The sequence below is a fragment of the Antedon mediterranea genome, chromosome 7 (genome assembly GCF_964355755.1).
Source record: "Antedon mediterranea chromosome 7, ecAntMedi1.1, whole genome shotgun sequence".
NCBI lineage: Eukaryota > Metazoa > Echinodermata > Crinoidea > Comatulida > Antedonidae > Antedon > Antedon mediterranea.
In genome coordinates, this window is record NC_092676.1 from 21,170,068 (window position 1) to 21,189,494 (window position 19,427).

At 33.0% G+C, this 19,427-nt stretch overlaps 1 protein-coding gene across 2 annotated transcripts; it reads right to left on the reverse strand.

Annotated features, from left to right (window-relative positions):
• Positions 1 to 262: 262 nt before the first annotated feature.
• LOC140054905 (uncharacterized) lies at positions 263 to 19,022 on the reverse strand. 2 transcript variants are annotated; one of them, XM_072100021.1, is made up of 4 exons: positions 18,896 to 19,022; positions 3,264 to 3,363; positions 2,047 to 2,160; positions 263 to 1,294 (listed from the first exon to the last, which is right to left on the reverse strand). In XM_072100021.1, the coding sequence occupies exons 2-4, from the start codon at positions 3,338 to 3,340 to the stop codon at positions 1,135 to 1,137; spliced, it is 351 nt and encodes a 116-aa protein (XP_071956122.1). In that variant the 5' UTR covers positions 3,341 to 3,363; positions 18,896 to 19,022; the 3' UTR covers positions 263 to 1,134. The 2 variants fall into 2 exon arrangements, with proteins under 2 accessions (XP_071956122.1, XP_071956121.1); XM_072100020.1 differs by having other exon boundaries at positions 3,255 to 3,363.
• Between the last annotated feature and the right edge of the window lie 405 nt (positions 19,023 to 19,427).

Genomic DNA, 19,427 nt, shown 5'->3' on the forward strand with positions numbered 1-19,427 from the left:
TTTAGCATCGGGCTGTTCGACACCCGGCTCTTGGGCATCGGGATGTTCGGCATCCAATCATTAAAATCACATCTTTTCGCAGAGCATTCAACGAAAGTCATAATCCTTTTGATTTTAATGTATTTTTACGCATTGCAATTCCTAAAATTACAAGCGTCCATATTAAAACGGAGCGCCTTTGGTGAAGAAATGTGCATTACACAGAGTACAATACCATATCACATCCTTATGTATGTATAAATAAAAAGGAAACTAAGTACTGTAAATTTGTGCTTGCGAATTTATTACCATACTTATAACACGACAATAAAAATAATTAACACCATCATTTTAAACTTCCAAACACTAAACGTTTTTTTCTTAATATATATTGTTTTTACAATTTAAAAGTACACTTGTTTTTTTTCATTCAATTGGACAATATATAAATATATTACACTTTAATAATGCACTGGTCCCTTAACACGATAACTAGATGTAATGTCGTACAAACACAGTACAGTTGGTCCTTTGTATTGTATTGTAGACCACTTGATAAAGATTATGAGGATAATAACATTTTGCCGATGCACAACATTTCTTTATGCGTTTTTCGGGAACTACTGTACTTATTTTTGGGGGAAGTTATGTCAATTTATTTAGGACTCAAATTCAATTTAAAACGAAACAAAGAGTTTATATTGTATTGTTTGGTAGATAAGGCTTTACAAAAGTTAAGTGGCCATAACCATAATAATTATAAAAGTTATCATGAATTTTTATATTGTATGTTTAAACAGCGTATTGCAGTTTAAGAAAATGGGATGAGCCTAAAAGAAGACAAAAAATGATTTAGTACAATGCCACCGTTAAATTTGGACAATAGAAAACTTGTCGCTAACACATCCTTTCTGGGTTGAACATAACTGTATACTTGCTGTCCGATCATCTTTAAGAATATAATTAAAATATGTACTAACTGTAGTACGATCTTATGGAGTAGTTACCCATACCCATTTAGTCAAAAAGCAAGATATGTTTTCAGATATCTTTTGAAGATTTTGGTAATGTGTTGCTTCTTGTTCTCTTCTTTCACATACAGGTTTAAAATCAAACGATATAGTCTTTTCTTTATCATTGTCTTCATACATTGTTTCAAACATTAACGTCGTTGGATTGTGTTGAACGCCTTTTCCTACCTGGTCCACTTGAACCAAACATTCCTCCGCTTCCTTTTTGCAATGTGTCGATAGCTAATTCTCGGCCAACTTTAAGTTGAGCACAGCCACCAAACACATCGCATCCACGTTTTTCTCTGTAATATAATAATAGTAGTAACAATAATGTATGCAATGTAAGTAATAATACAAAGTAGTGGAACCTCTATGGGTGGTGGTGGAGTAATGTTAAAACATAATATTTATTTTATTGTCTTTTGTTCATAGTGTCCCCCTTAACTAATGTGTCGATGGTATCATGACAAATGAGATGGACTCGCATATTACAGTTTAAGAATTTTAGCAAAATGCTTTTCTTTGAGTGAACTCATTTGTTTTTATCAATGTTGTAAAAGTAAATTGGGCCAAATTTCAAATATTGCCGCGTGGTAATCTTTAGCCGCCAGTCATCACTCACTCACCAGGATTCCGCGTTTAGTAGTCGTCAAGATCAACACAAGTCAGCAGATAAAATGTATTCATCAAACGTTCTGTAAGTTATGTTATTTTATTCAGATCTTGATTAGACACAGTGAAATGGTTTAATCTGGGACGTTTGGCGTGTATATATGATGTATGTCTTCTTTCTAGGCCTTGTATTTTTGGGATCTTTTTTAAGGGTAACAATATTGAACTAGGCAATCAGAGTGGTCGAACGATACTCGAGCGGTAGGCCTATTACGTTTGTCGGCGGCTCAACCAGTCATATACCGTTTGGAGTACAGTGGCGCTACTGTTAAAAGCTACAGACTTCCACGAGGCAAGCTTCGAATCATCAGTATGATAGTGTACGGTTGGAAATTAACAGGAACTACAACTGAACGTATAATACTAAAGAAACCGTACTTACTGTTGTAGTTGGTTATGGTTATCGAGATCATTTAGTTCTACCCATTCATTATATATATCAATTCTATCAGCCAGGTCCCGTAAAAAGTTTGATGTGATGATACCTCGTCTTTCCCTTTTACAGAAAATAAGCAAAATTTGAAAAAAAAAAGAGAAAGTAGTAGAATTACACAGAGAATTAATACCTTAAGAAGACACTAAGCTTCGGGGAGAAACAAGTTTCCACTAAAGCGTGGTTCCCACTAGAACACAACACAGCAACACATCGACGCAAAGTGTTGTATTGTGTAATCACAAGTGGGAACCAACGACGCAATAATGCTGCAAACATCGCAGTTTTGATTTCACGTAGGCGGGGGCAAACACAATTATTAAAAGGGCATTTGCTTACGTTGCGTAGATTGCGTTACGTTGCGTCGCTAGTGCTTATTTCCCCCACTTAAATGACTAGAGACCCTACACAAGGACGTAACGCAACGGAACGTAAGTTAGTTGACTAATCACAAGCGATGACTTATTCGAACTGTCGCTTTTCATTGGTCAATACGCTTGTGATGCGTTTACGTCCTTGCGTTACGTCCTAGTGGGAACCAAGCCTTATGGGGTGTCCTCTAATTCCTGTTAACGTATTTTTACGGCGAGCAACACATAGCAAACTGGGAAGATTCACTTAAATAATGCAATTATAAGAAAATTAAAGCTTGTTTTTTCGCTCCTCCCAATACGACCCAATAACGCAATGAATTTACGCGCAGGTAATTTTACAAGGCACGCATCCAAACTGCAGCTTCTGATTGGTAAAATGACTTGCGTTGTAATTAACCATATAGGGACTAAAGTGTTTAATCGATCTTGCCAATTCAACGCCACACGATGGGTATTTTTTACGTGTTATGTATAACAATATCTTTTTATATAACATATTAATTACTGTATCTATAAAATTATGACACAAGAATTGACGTCAGCGCCATTTTAAGTTGTTTTTATTTGGCTTCAATAATTATTATTGGTCTGATTGTGTTACATATCACATTGTGCATTTTATAGCATAACATATTTATTATCATTTTGTAATACCATAATATAACATAATCATATAATATTACGATTCAAATTGAATAATGCATTGTATCATGCTATGCATTTAGATCGTATAATTTGATCTTTTATGTCTTATTGAAGTGAGGACAATAATATCTGATGTACCTTACATACCTACTGGCTGATGCTGATTGGACAATACAAATTAGTAAGCATGATATTAAAACACTTGATATCCATGATGTATTCATGTTTAAAAGATGACCGTATATCCCTACAAAAAAGATGACAGAAGTTAGTAATTCTTTTAATTGCTTTTTAGTATCCATTGTAAATGTTATTGATTAGTTTATTTACAACTGCTCGGCTGGAATTACAATCGATATTTACTGGACATTGTCAGTTACAAATTAAACGTTGTAGTATGTAGTTTGCGCGTGACGCGACCACGTAAATTATGTACAAGTCTTTTTCGGTACAAGGTGCATTTGACGACATACACGCTCACTGAACGATGATCTACTACCGTAATGTCCACTTTACGTTTAACACCGTATCGCATTTACTGGTACATTTGATACAATCGCAGAATAAAGTGTATTTATGTGGTAGGCCTACACTTGACTGAATGACATGTTTTTATCAGGGCATGTTGCAGTAGACATACACACGTCTGAATACCGATCAAGTTCAATAAACATTTTTGTTTTAAAAATGGTCATTTTTTTCATTACAAACAATAATATAACAATCAAAAATAATCAAAAATTTTAGAGATCAACATTAGAAGTTCTTCTTTCGGGTACTGCTTAACGATCCTTAAGGATCAAAACAAGCAGGGTTTGTGCGCATGCGGGGTCTTTGATATGTAGTCTCTGATTTCAGGTGATATGTTTTTAGTCGCGTGGACGCGACTCTGTAGTTCACTATGTCGGTCGGTCGGTCTGTCTGTCTGTCGGTCCGGTATCACTATGCGTTTTATCGTTTTCTGACCTTATCTTGATATCAGTTTAATATAGCTAAGTCAATTTTTCACAGTATATTCCTTATGGCCAGGAATCGATGTGGTTATGTTTTCACGGTGCGCAATAAAAAATTACGCGGTTTACGCACGATGTAACGAAATCACGTTTGTAATCATATCTTCACAACCATGAATCACAATTAAATAAAATTTGGTACTCATAAATTTCAGGCCATAAATCATCATATGGCAATACAATTGCGTCCGTAGCGCATGTAACGCATGCGTACGCGCGCTTAAGATTTTCAAAATTTATTTTCGATGAAATAAGAGTACGTTTCAGGCAATTTTAAACGTTTACAAAATTGCCATGAGTGCGCAGATTTTTGCGCGCGCACTGCGCGTTAAATGTTATTGCGCACTCTTTTTGCCCGATTTCTGTTTTCTTGACTTACTTTTCAACTCGAAAATACGTTATACGAGCACGTCAAAATTGACAGGCTACGCACGTGTAAATTAAAAAAATATAAATGTTTTTAAACATTTCAACATTTTTAAACATGTTCAGTAATTTCGGTCAGTTGGTAGGTTGGTCGATCGGTCGGTAAACACTAATGTGCACGCGACTGCAGCCATCTATATGGCCTTGTTTCTTCTTAAAGTTGTCTCACAATAACCCCCCCCCCCCTCCCCACAGAAAAAAAAAAGAAGAGACGAGACCTAAACGGTACCAGAGAACAACGGTCCATTTAAACCAAGCGTCAAACATAGTCGTTTATACCTATTCACGCGATCATCTTTCATACCGTATGATATAGATAGTTAAATCGATCATTGATGTACAAATTGATCATCATAGGTTTTTTTTTACAATAAGATAATCAAAATGTGTACAACGATTGATAAAAGATTGATACAGATAAGAGGTAAATTTGACAGATTTCTTCATATATTGTTTCATTACTATAATTAACCCGCTGGTTACTTCGACACAAACTCGCATTGTGAATCAATACATTAAAAATAATAATTAAATCTGACGTAGTTGACAACGCATTGCCACAGGGACGGCCATTGATAATACTAATGAACAATCCATCACTCATTAGAAATATTATTTTTTTTGAAGAAAATTCGAATAAGTTGTCACATAAAATGATGAAAAAACTATATATCAAAATTCATCTTTAAACCTCATTAAAGGCATACTGTAGCACAGGGAAATGAAATGTTTGAAATGGTGGCGTGTTATTTTGGTATAAGTTTTTTATACATCACCCCGCTTCATATCCACCCCCCCCCCCCCCTCCTCCCACATCCCAAAATAATTAACAGAATATAACATTATATAACAAAAATAATTAACATATTATAATGGATTATAATCCTTACATTGCCTGAGGCACAAATAACAAGATTTCCTTGGCATTTCGGATGTGATATTATATTGATTGAAAATCTACTAAGCGAATATTGTAAAAGATAAGACGTGAATACAGAAAACAATGTTATTAAAGAAGAATGTTGATTTGGGTGTCGATCTAAAAGTTTGTATGTTGATCTAAAAGTTTGTATGTTGTACGTTTTTATGTTATTTATTTTAAATGCATTCGACTTGTGAAGTCACATGCTGTGGACACTAACAGTAAATTACGTTATAAAATGCGATGAAATTATTAAAAAGGAAATACTTCTTTTTATCGACAGTTATAATCGTTTGTTTTAATAGAATACAATATAAAATTAAAACAACTTCAAATTGCTCTAATGGGTGTCTGATATGTTAAATCAAAATTGTTTTCCTTGACAGAAATATAGTAAAAAACCAACAAAACATTCACAAATACATCATACATTTGATAATGTTAATATATGTCCATACACTTCGATGAATTGCTCGTATGAAATGTATTAGGATTAGTTTACTAAATGAGTTACTTTAGTTAACTTATGTAACTAAGACTGGATACAGTTGCTGATTGGCACATGCTCCTTTCCCCTAGTTCTTGTGCTTCTCTTGCCAATTCGATCACCTTCTAAACGTCCTCATGCATGACGCACATTATTTTACCTATACCAGGATCAGGCTATTTTAATGCATCCATGCAATTTGGTTATTCTTAAACCGGAGATATTCAATCAGTGTTTAATATTTACAAAATGAAACCCATGGTAACCGTGCTGCTGACTAAACACAAACAAATCTTGTTAAAGAGATCATTTAAGAAAAAGTCGGAATCTCTCTATTCTGCCTCGTTTAAAATCACGATGAATTAACAAATTCATCTCGGAACCGATTCTTAAAATAACTGAAACGTGCTCGGAAACCGGTCTCGACACAATCTTATAAAGAAAAATGTGATGCAAGTCACGTACAGGTAAGGTTCCATAATTAAAGACATAAACCAACACGTTGTGATATGTAATGATTAAATGCTTCTTCTGACAAAATAGGCCTAAATAATTTCTATTCCGATAATCGTTAAAGAGTAAATACAAATTGTATTAAATACAAGTGCATGAAAATCAAATTACCTAAACCGTATATTTATTCATATTGCGGCTTTCGACGACTTATTTCTAAAATGAGAAATTGCGGTTGAACGCAGGCAGAGGTTGCTGTAATGTACTCTAGATTTGTATTATCCAGTCACCATTATCGATGCGTTTGCGGATTTTGTCAGTGCCGAAGGTTCCTACATTGTAGTCGTAGGAATGATTAGTGGCGCTCTTTAAAGAATGGCAAAACTGCTTACTTGATTTCTGACTTCTAACTGACCGCAAAAACAAAAAGCTTTAGAGTACAACGTCAAACGAATTAGCGATCGAAAAGACGCACCTAAATCGCGCAGTAATGCTTCCATTTTGTTTAATGTCTCAATTTGATAATTTAGATAACCGGCGTACGTTGTCACACATTGTTAACGGCAGATAGCATTTGAAATCTTCAGAATTCTTTCGCTAAAGCTCAGGGTTTAATTTGTATGTTTTTAATTGATAACTACTTCAACTTTGCCCGTATTTTAACGGAACCGTCAGTGTTTTCTTTGCGGGATTTAATGTCCTAATAACTGTTGTGCGCATGTTTGTTAACATAACACACTTTTTACCTGCTGATTTATTATAACTGAATTTTTGAACTCACAAAAGGCTTTACTTATCATTTGTCAATAAGTTAGTTTCTTGTTCACATGACGAAGATAACACAATTACAATCTAAAATTGAAGTCAATGTAGGTATTACATCCCACGAATTCTCAATATAGATTTCGATCGGATGCTTAATAATCTGGTATTTAAAAAGTTTGTTATCAAATCATAAATGTATTAATATATGTTGTTCGTTCAACACAATAACTAACTAGGAATATAGTCAGTGATGTGGTTAAAGTATGATCTCTTTACGGAAATGTATTGTGGGCGTGAATAATTATACCTGTCTGTGCGTAATCGTGCAATATAATAATATATTTTAGTAATTACAGTGTTCATGCATTTAATAAAAATAATGATATTTATTTGGCATATCAAGTACAATCTTGCCAGCAGCAAGCTATAGGCGTAGGCCTGAACAGATTGAACTGTTCTTGCTCCAACATTAACAAAGTAATTATTTATAACAAAGTTAGCATATTAGTTAAAATGATAAAACAATACAAATAATATACAAACTAGATATTCAAAAGAAAATAAATTGTTTAATTTAAAATCAAATGAAATTAAAATGACATATTTTTACAAATTAGTATTTTATTTTCAATCTTTCTAAATAACAAAAAAAACACATATAAGTAAACAGGGCAGTGGCGGAAAAGCAAAAGTAATAAAACTGTCATCTTGTGATGTGCTTGACCAGCCCCTGTCAACTAGGACGATACAATAAAACCGAGATTATAACAAAAAACTTAGAAAAATACATAGAAAAATTTGTATGATGAAATCAGGTGATCAGTAATTTGGGCTTTGAAAGTTGGCGTACCAAAGTGCAAAATCTTCCAGAATGTTTTCGAATAGTCTAGGAAAGATTACAATAAAGTAGCAAAATGGTGTACAACCTTACGATAAGGGACATTTTTTATACGTGCATAGATGTTATTCATCCAAAAATATAGTTCTAAATAGGGACCCCAAATTCAGTAAGAAAACGTGTATTGTTGCTGCTGCCCATGTTAAATGTGACTGATTCTGATAAGTTTAGTCAAACTCAACGTATATTTAAAAAAATTGCTTTAACACGATGATTATGCGGACATGGTGAGGATAAACACACTTAGATTATAATGAAGATTTAGAATAATAATGATTAGTCATGACTATACTATTCTGCAAATGACCCCCAAGTTAACCAAACATCATAAACAGAGGATTATTTGGTTTGTACTGAATATCTTAAGACAACATTATTTTAGCATTTAATCCGAGATATTAATATAAACTACTATCAACAAAACAAAAATCATTAATGCGTAAAATAAGATAATCGAATCTCTTTTGGAAGACCGTTACCATCAATTTTAATATATTAGTTGGAGTCTTGTAGCACTGAAGGTATAACAAATATGTTACCGCCATGCATGTTACGTAGCTACAGTAGATCGTAGGATTATGAACGAATTAAAATGTTAGTGTAGGCAGAGCTTTAAGGCGGTGAATGCGAATTGGTTAAAATCACTTTAGATGTAGATAACGGCCGTCCACTTTTAAATGACAGCTATACTTGCATGCTGATTAAGATCGTGAACGAAAAAAATAAATAACAGGTACTAGCTATTACTGATGATTTTTTATACCAAATAGTAAGACGCACTTTAAACTGCATTTTACTTTTGATTTAAATCTCTTGCCCGGCAGCACGGATGTGTACTGTATACTGTTGGCAAGTTACAGAATAGCATGACATATATAATCTACAGTGCAGCAAACTATTAAGTCGTTCATGTAAGCACCGTTGCATTGAATCCGATACCGTAGGAATTGTATAAGAACGCCCATTGTACGGGGCGCCACTGTGTTATATTTTTGTATAAATTATGTTACAAAACAGCCATTGTGTAAACACAATTTTTTACTTGGTAGAAATTCTGTAGTTTGAGGAGAAATTATTATATTATATTCACATGATGTTTACTTTGAAATAAGTATTTTCACATGATTTCTTGAGATAAAATTCTATCCTCACATTTATTCCAAGATAAAAATCAAAATACGGAATTTATGCAAAGTGTCTACACAATGGCTGTATTTCTTCCAAACGGCGCCTCGAACATGCAAATTTCCTACCACGGTTTCGGAGGTTTTTAAAGCATGATAAGATATAAACTAATTACACAAGGACAATATATATAATATAAGGACTTATATGACAAATGTTAAATTTATGATAAATCTGTGCCTTAACTATTGGACAAATTTCTTGAGTATTTTTGGAGCGTGTTCAAGATAATAACAATGATCATTATTATGATTTAATCATCTTTTTTCAAGGCTTAGAAATTTCAATTTTATGAATAAATAAAAATAATAATAACATTAAAAAAGTACAGCTTAAGAATATTAAGGCGTACCGTATGTAATGAAAATGATAACTCACATTGAAAGATTACCGTGAATTTTTAATTTAATAAAATATTGTTAGCATAAAGATTAATTCTTACGAGCTCGTGAATAAAAATTAATTAACAGTTTATAGACTGGATTAGTAATAAAATGAAAAATTACTGGCAAACTGCCGTGTACAACGTGTTTCCCTCTCAATGTAATTCAATTTATTATTTCGGAATCTTCCGGTCCATAGAAAGTAAATTACATAAATAAATTAAAATAAACAAGACTGTACTAATTACTACTACTCATCTCAGGATATCATTCCACCTGGAGAGCATCTTTAACTTATATATTCCTTTTTAGTTACCAGTCAATGCAATATTTAATATACAGTAGTAAATATAGTAAAATGTATTTTAACAAATAAGATCGTATAACGCGGTTATGCACTTTAAATGGCTAGCATGTTATACACTCCACGTTGAAGATAGAAATTTAACATTACATTGTGGTAGGTTTATATTGCCATGAATTCCACGTACTAAAAACTTCTACTTCTGAGCTCAATCTCAATTAATATTTTTTTTAATTATTTATCCTGAAGAAGAAACTAAAAGACAAAGAGAACGAGCTATTACGATTTTTTTAAAAATGGGTTGGAACTATGTTTTGGTAAGTTATCGTTAAAATTTCTCTATTGGAAAATGGTAATTACAATAATCTTATAAACATTGTTTTATATAGATCGGTTGTTAGTAAACCTATTATATGGTGTATATATACAGTATTTTAGTAATAGTAGTATTATTTAATTTTTTTCCTGTGTATGGTAGAAGATAAATATACAAAAATAAACCAAAGTAAATCAAAGAGTATTTTTTATTTGGTGTTGATGACCTATGTAATTTTCCCCAATGCAATCAATATACATTTCATTATTAGGCATCGCAAACTGAATTAAATCAAGACGTAATTATGTTTACGTCCTAGATTTGGTTAGTACGTTCATAACTATTTCGTATTAGGTAAACAATAATCCCACACAAGGCATGTTATTGTTATAGGTCTCTCTGATTAATAAAATTCAGAATTTTAATATTGTAGTGCAGTGTATGTTTTTTCAAATGTCTCTATTATAAAGTTCAGTGATCAATCACAAACGGTTTGTGCGTGATTCTCTCTGTGTATCTCAGTTTATTCAAGTCATTGAAATGGTATTTAGTATTCATTGACAACTCTGCTGATTTAACAAGAGTGACGCGTTACGTCATCTTAGAATCATCCCTTAGAGAAACATAGACACTATATCATAAATTAGAAAGCGTCGAAGTGACGGGTGCGATGGCCGACCTACATGATGTAGATACTATTAATTATTGTATCACCTAAGTTTATCTTAATCAAGTCTATACAGTTTTCATATTAGGTCAAGATTTGGCATCGATAGTAAGATTACATCATAATCTGAGAGTTAAAGCATCGCTGATGCAACGCTTTTTGTTGCCACGCTTGCGTACAGAATCTTATTCAGCAATCTAACCACTTCCCCCGGGAAATAAGCATCATCTTAACAAATAATGCGCTTTAAGATTGCTTCTACAATTATGCTAAGGACTCGGAACCTTCGTGAAAAAACTGATGTGAAATCTGATAAAAACCTCATACCACTTTTGTTAGATCATACAGATCATTGTGATCTTATTGTGTCTGTTCATCCCGATTAATTACGACTCATCATAATAAAATTATAGCATGATTTATCACGTTTGTTCTAGAGTAAATGAAGCCATGCTGAATCTTGGATATCCGTAGATTAGAGGGATTAAACGTAAATCACTTAGATTAGTAGTAATAATTTATCACAAATTGGCGAATGACTTTAAGATGAATGGTCCGGAACTGTAAACATTAATAATGTATGAATTTAACTTTCTGAAACATTGAATACCATTAAAAATGTTTCACTATCAAACTTCCATATATGGACATGATGATGTCATATCACTACAAAATTTGGACATATCACTAACAATTTTGGGCACATCACACTTTTTTTGTCAAACTAGTTTGATAGTGTAGACATTGTTTAGATTTCCGACAAATTTTAAGTTGGCAAATATTTCGAAACAGGTAATGTTCACTGTTGAGTATTTTATATTTCTAATAAAAAACGAATTATTTATGTTTTTTTATAATAGGAACCGGTTTGTAGTTTAGAGAGGCTATTTAAACACTAAAAATATCAATAACAATATCCTAATTTCATCATTTTCCAGTTATAAGCTAAGTTAACCTTTACCTTTAACAAGATGACAGTTATTTGTAACTTTTGATTTTTTTTTCTACACAACTTTACAATATTAATTATGTAGAAATATTTAAAATATATAGATACAGTCCTATATTGTTTTTAGAGACAAGTAAATGAATATATTTATCAAAATTCGATTTGCAATTGCTGACGAAAAGAATATTATAGAAAATAGGAATTAGGACTACACTGAACTTTTACCACAAAATAATAAAGCAAACGAAACAAACAGAAGTAAAATGCCAAAACAGAAATGTTTCTAGAATTCAAAAACATATTTTAAATTTTTACGGAAAGATTAATTTTTAATTGAAAATATAAATAGGAACTGTAACTTATACCTACACTTAAGCCAATAATCTCTAGAGGTCGAATGTAATTTCGCAAAGAAATGATTAGTTTTTACTTATACAACAATAGGAGGAAGAGCTAACCTTCGTATAATAATCCGAACAAATTATCATAAATGACTTGTTTCTCTTCATAATATTTAAATTAAATTGGTTTCACTTGTAAAACGATCAAATTCAACCAAAAACCCATTGGATGACAGCTAATTTGACTATTTTGTTTTGCTTTAAATTAAATTGTTTTCGATTCAATTTTTTTTCAAAGTGGATAAAACTAATATGTGACATTAAATGGCATATTCAACAAGCACAATTTAAAACATTATTTTTTTTCAGCTACATCTTTAACAGTAGCATAATTCAGATGCACTAAGATTCCATAAAAATACTGAAATAAACAGTCTCAATTCATTCGTTTCTTATGGGTTTGAACAAGTATTGATGAGTTGTTGCATTCATTAGGCTGTATGTTTGTTTGCGTGATGCCAATATCCTGTCGTGGGTCATAAACTTTCCCCACAGGTATAATGTACAAATAATGAATGTTTGGGAGAATACTTCATGAGTTCAAAGATTGACTCTCCCATTAATGACGTGAAGCCTAGTTAAAAATCTCAGGCTTTCAACGAATGGAAATATTTTCCCCATTCACCGAATATACAGAACTTTCTTCTTCTATTGTTCTCTAAAGTAAACGTTTATTGTTTCTATTGTTTTTTAAATTGTTTAAATGTTTGGATATTATATCCCTACTCGTTGATGCACACCCACCACCATCCACTAACAACCACAGGCAAATGTAACATGCCCACACACAATTTTTTAGAATGGTTGAGCATACTAACTAAAAGTGATATTCTTATTTAATAGCATTACTTTTACGTGTAATACCAAACATTAAGAGAAAATCTGAACTTGAATTTATTTTTGTAATTATAAATGTTTTATGTTAAAGTAACTGTTTGATAGGATTGTGAACTGTTTAGTGTCATTTTAAGGCAGTGCTATTAACTTGTTAAATTACCTTTAAATAGTGCATATTGCATGCAAATGGTCTTATTATTACTGTAATAGTTGAAACATATTGGGAATTTATGTATAGGTTAGTATCCGCGCTTCCACTTCTAGCAAGCAAGATTTCACCAAAGACATTTTTATTACAAATATGGCCTATTCATAAAAATATCTTTTGAAAATAGTACAGTATTCGGACAAATTGATTTAATGTTTGTTTAGTCACCTAAATTAAAATTGTTAACGTGTCTTAGTCTATCTATGAGAAAACAACAACAACAACTATTTAGAAAAGAACGGTCTTGTTTAGCTTTGTAAATAATCTTATATTTGAAGTGAAACATTACAAAGTAACAGAAAATGCATCAAGTTAATGGTTTTAAATGTTAAAGCTAAAAAAAACTAACAAACAAAAAACAACAAAAAGCACGATGAAATCAAACGGAAAGGAGAATAAAAAAAGGGAACGTCAAAGTTCAAAGTTCATGCCAGAAAGTTCACCCAAACCAAAGTATATGCACTCATTACTAACCAGGGTTCGAACAACTAACTTTTATACAACAATATTCTCTTAATTTTGATTACAATAACATTTTACGTAATATTTTCATCTTGTGGCTTCATGCCTTAATTTAATCAGAAGACAAAAAACACTATAACGTTAAAGTAGATTAAAGGATCATAATTAATTAATCATGGTTTCTCTTTCCAATATTTACGTAAACTAAATATATAAATAAACACTGACTACTGTCGAGTATAAGTATTTATTTCGTAAATCCTGTTTTCAAGTTTCAGCTTATGCGCATGCGTATTCGCATTTTCATCTTCCAAATTCCTGATTTTACGAATTCTAGTTCCATGAGTTTTTTGCTTCAACATTATAGATTGTATTTTTTGCAAGGCGAAACATTGCGCAGCCAATCATAGCTCATGAAATGACGCGTTTATTAGCAGTCATGCTAGCGAATATACACATTCGATCGAAATAAAAATCGTACCTATTCGTGTAAATGACCTTAAAGGCCAATTTACACAGACAAACAGTAGCGGTTATCGGAAAAAACCGCGTAGCGTGTCCCACGTACCGCTCGCCTGTGTAAATTGGCCTTAAGGGTAGCGCGGAAACATTCGATTCTCGAGAATGAATTCCCATAGGGAAAAACGGCCTATAGATAATAAATTACAAAAATATTTTATATTATGTCACAAAAAAAAAAAAATTTCTCTCTTTTGTTGGCACACATGCTGCAGCAACTACAAGAGTGTTTATTCTTGAATCCCTCTTGTGTATTCGTCTTACAAGATTTATAAGCAACACTTTACTCACTAATACTGTAGGATAATCTTAAGAGAATACTGTCGAAATGATTGTAACATTTGAAAGTCAGCTTCGTTGGATTGTCCATGTGCCGACAGATTTATTGGCAAAAAGATTACCAGACAGGGCACGGGGGCTTGAGTTGAATACGACCAAGTGAATGAGTACGTCAGCGGTACAGTGTATCAAAATGTGACGTTAGTGCGACGATTTTAGTCTAAAATATGCCAATAAATATTACATTATGGTATAATGAAGGAACTATTTGTGTCTGCTCTCGGGTTTTGATGGATTCTATCATGAATCTATTATGGTAAAAGAAATAAGGATAGTTGAAATTATATTTAAAGATTTGATACTAGAATTCGAAATATGGGTTAGGGGTCCGTGCACTAAACACGGAACGGTGTAAGATTTGTTTATATTACTGAGACTGCCTTAGAGCAAAGACCAAGGAAAAGTGACAGTTCGAAAAATCTATCGCTTGTGGTTGGTCATATCATTTACGAAACCGTAAAACCAAACAATTGAAAACCTAACTGAAAATACAATGGGAATACATCAATAAGGTCTTAACTGCTTAAAAGGCAGTGTTTTTAATAAGATTGAAAATGAGTTAATTTATGATGGTTATAATGGTTGATTATGAGTACACATTTACTGAATAAATGCTTACAGTAAGCCTATACATAAATATGCAAATACATATAGTATAAATTGTTTTTTTCAAAGCCACACAATTTGACGTTGCCAAGCCTAATTGGTCCTCGCGTGTACCTCGAATATTACAACGAGTGTTACCAGCCACCTAAGATAAAGGATTTATATATGTATGGTGTTGTTGACCCGTAGTGATTAAACACACATAGTGTTCTTCCTGTGCCAATGTATCTTTGTATAAATAAAGAGATCTTTAAGGCGAAAAATTGTTTAATTCATAAACGACAATCGGTTTGAAAGAACAGTAATTAACCCAACGGAAAGGTTACACTACGGAGAAGGATGTATCGCTGACTGATTAGCCAAATAATCTAGACAATTTGACCTTCTTACGGAATTGGAAAGAAAAATCAAACAAAACTATACTAAACGAATTCAAAATATAGTAAATTGCCTTCCGGTATATATGAAATATGCCAATATATTGTTGTTTTTAATTCATAGACAATTTAGAAGACAAATTAATTAATTTATTTTGTCCTAAATAATGTAAAAGAAACCGAAGTTGTCTTCTTATATCGACACGACGAAAAACCATTTCTTACAAAATCCATATACAGAATGATCTGCAGTAACACACTTGTGACACTGCTAAGCCTATGACGCTTTTCCAGCTCTATTACGCTCTTTCTAGCCCTACTTTAATTGATGACTAAATAAATGTGGAATAAAATGAAAAAAAAAATGAAATGAAAACATGACGCTCTTCCTAGCCCTATATGACGCTCTTCATAGCCCTATACGACGCTCTTCCTAGCCTTATATGATGCTCTTCCTAGCCCTATGAAGCTCTTCATAGCCCTATATGACGCTCTTCCTCGCCATTATGTCGCTCTCCCTAGCCTTATGACGCTCTCCCTTGCCCTATGACGCTCTCCCTTGCCCTATGACGCTCTCCCTAGCCCCATGACGCTCTCCTAGCCCCATGGCGTCATATACGACACCACATACGGCACCCTATACGATGCACTACCCTGACGCTCGGTACTAGCCTGCTAACGCTCGGTACTAGCCTGCTGACGCTCGGTACTAGCCTGCTGACGCTCGGCACCAGCCCTGTAAACATTGTCTTTAGCTTAGTAATATATGAGTATAGAAATCATCACGTCTTACGTTATCTCTGTTTCCATTTGATCTACACAATTTGAAAATAAATCAAGATTAGATAGAAATTATAAGATAAATATTAGATTTGATTAGGTTAGCCTTTGAGTGATGTTACTATGTATCCATTGCATAAAAATAATACCAAGCTATAGCCCATGTAATATTAAAGTTCATCTTCGGGACAAAACGTCATTGTTGATAGTCATGAACAACTGTGTTCGCTTAAGGGATGTGAATTAGTGTATTGATTTTCTAGGTAATCTGTTTTCTTTCTATTTAAACTTATTACACTACATATCAAATAACCAATTTGTTTTATAGAAAAAAAGAAAATTAGTCTGTAATATTCCTAAGGGTATTAATATTATGAATATAATAATGCTTAGGTGAAACACAAGAAATTATATGTAAACTCACAAAGACCATTAAACTATAAAGTAAAACACAGTTTACATGCTAGTTCGGTATAGTCATAGTCATATTAATTTCTATGAGATAATATCATAAACATAATTTAGAAAACATCAAAGAAAGTGCGTCATATTGCAAACATAATTTCATCTTCGTTGCAAATTGATTTCAAATTTAATCTTAAATTTAGCCTAACATTACAAATATGTTAAAGTATACGGATGGTTAATGTGTACGTGAAATGTTGAAGATCGAGTTACAACAGCAGCGGTTGACGTAGACTTACACACTTACTTGAGGCATAACATAACGATATCAAGTGAATTTCTGTGCAAGTTATTTAAATGATATTTTAGATCGCAACCGTTAGACGAATGAATTAGGAGAAGCATTGTACCGTACCGTACCTGTGTTAGGCCTAGCAAACCAACTTTGATGCATTATTTACAAGTTATATTCGAATTATCTGAACAATAATTTGATGCCATGACGCTCTCCCTAGCCTATTGACGCTCTTCCTAGTCTAGTGTCGCTCTCCCTGGCATTGTGACGCTCTCCAATGGTCTTGTGACGCTCCCCAAAAGTCTTATGACGCTCTCCCATGCCATGTGACGCTTTCCTATAGTCATGTTGACGCTCTCCCCATGCCTTGTGACGCTTTAACTATCGATGTGACGCTTCCCCTAACCCGTCATTTTGAGATGCAATGCGACCAATAGTGAACTTGTACAACAATACTTCAGTAAATCAACTAGGAATCATAACACTTACAAAACAAATTGTATGTAAACCGTACCCAAGTGAGTTTAAACATGTATTTAACGTACTGTATGAAAACGTATCCATTTACTAGTTTGTTACGGTATATGGCGGTCAGCCACATTTGTTGTATTATCATTACTGCTATTCCCAGAAAATCTTGATCCTTAAGGAAGTGATCCTAAGTATTTCTACATTAGCCTATACTCAATAGAATAGATATGTTGGAACAAAGTCGTTCAAATTTTAGTTTAGGGCCTACTCTTAATAAATTGTTTCAACAATCTAAACTAGAAGTCTAGATAATGTTACCAATTTAATTAAAATGTGTTTGGCTAGATTTTTATTTGTTTCAATACGGTCATTCTTTCAGGGATGAATTATTTAAGTGTGTTTTTTACAGTAAAGCTATAGACCAAATACATGTTTCTAACAATCAGTTCTTGTTTCTTTACACTGCACTTAGTTTGGTTCCAATCGAATGCGTTTGAATGAATTAAGCTTGGTTTTCACTTGGACGCAACGCAATGACGAAAGCGCAACGCCTGTGATGGATTATCCGAACTGTCGGTTATCATCAATTCTTTTGCGTTGTGCTTACTTCCTTGCGTTGCGTCCTAATGGGAACCCAGCTTTAAGTTTCTATTATAGATTTCAACGACGTAATTCTCTTTCCACCGCACCGAACTAACAAATCAATAATATTACATATTTTGCTACTAAATTCAATTCATTATACTAAATTACTTTGTTACTCTGTTAAGCTTGGTTCCCACTAGAACGTAACGCAAGGACGTAAACGCAACGCAAGCGTTTTAACCAATGACAAGCGAAGTTATAGACAGTTAGCAATCACAAGCGAATAAGCCATCGCTTGTGATTGGTATATTCACTTGCGTTGCGTTACGTCCTTGCGTTGCGTCGCTAGTGAGAACCACGCTTTACGCTGCAATAATAGTACTTATTCATAAAATTTAAATCAGAAATATTAATAAATGTTTCGAGAACATTATGATATTCCTATATAGGCCTATCTATTTATAAAAAAACCAATATTTGTCTCATTAGTATGATGTTGTATGAATTAGTACAGATAGCATTAGGTTAGATAGCATTAGGTTTACTAAATGTGTTATTCTACGTACAGTTTTAAAAAGTTGAAAATATATATACAAAATTAAGAAATCATGTTTAATCAAATTAAAAAGATCAAACCTTACGAATTTATATACATTCAGAAGTGAGAGAATTAGCCTACAATATCAGAATGAATGTGTTCTTAATCGATAGCTTGAAACTTCTTACCTGAAAAATAATTGATGCAAAATCCACTATACGATATCTTGTGTATCCCACCTTAGTTCTTTCAATTGTAAATTGTGTTCACATAGGCAGATAATTTCTCAATCTCATTTATACCTCGACAAGGCCAGTCCACTGGCCAATGTATATGGTTGAATCTATTTTGCTGTATGACGTCACAAGTAAAATCTTTATTGGTGCTGTTTGATTTGTTAATAAGGACTTTGATATTTAATAACACATGTGGGTGATCGCATCTAGGATTGAATGGTCACAAACAATTTAATTGACTATGCATTATCGTCAGTAAATATACTGGTAATTGGGATGGTATTCTTTTTTTTCTTCTAGTCACTGATTTGTTTTCAACTAACTAACTCACTATGTATACTATAAAATAATGACGTTCAATTAGACGGAACTTACGTACATCTCGTATTTTTTAATTCACGGAGTAGTAGAAATACCTGTAAATAGGTGAAACGGTCAATTAGATAGGCGAGTGATTCATAAACGACACATTATCGGCACACAA

Excerpts from the sequence above, each read along its gene's own strand:
- LOC140054905 (XM_072100020.1), bottom strand. The coding sequence starts at position 3,340 with ATGAATACATCATGGATATCAAGTGTTTTAATATCATGCTTACTAATT. Across the intron at positions 2,161-3,254 it reads TCAGCCAGTAGGTATGTAAG|GGAAAGACGAGGTATCATCA; the intron begins GTACATCAGATA and ends TTTCTGTAAAAG. Across the intron at positions 1,295-2,046 it reads AACCATAACCAACTACAACA|AGAAAAACGTGGATGCGATG; the intron begins GTAAGTACGGTT and ends ATTATATTACAG.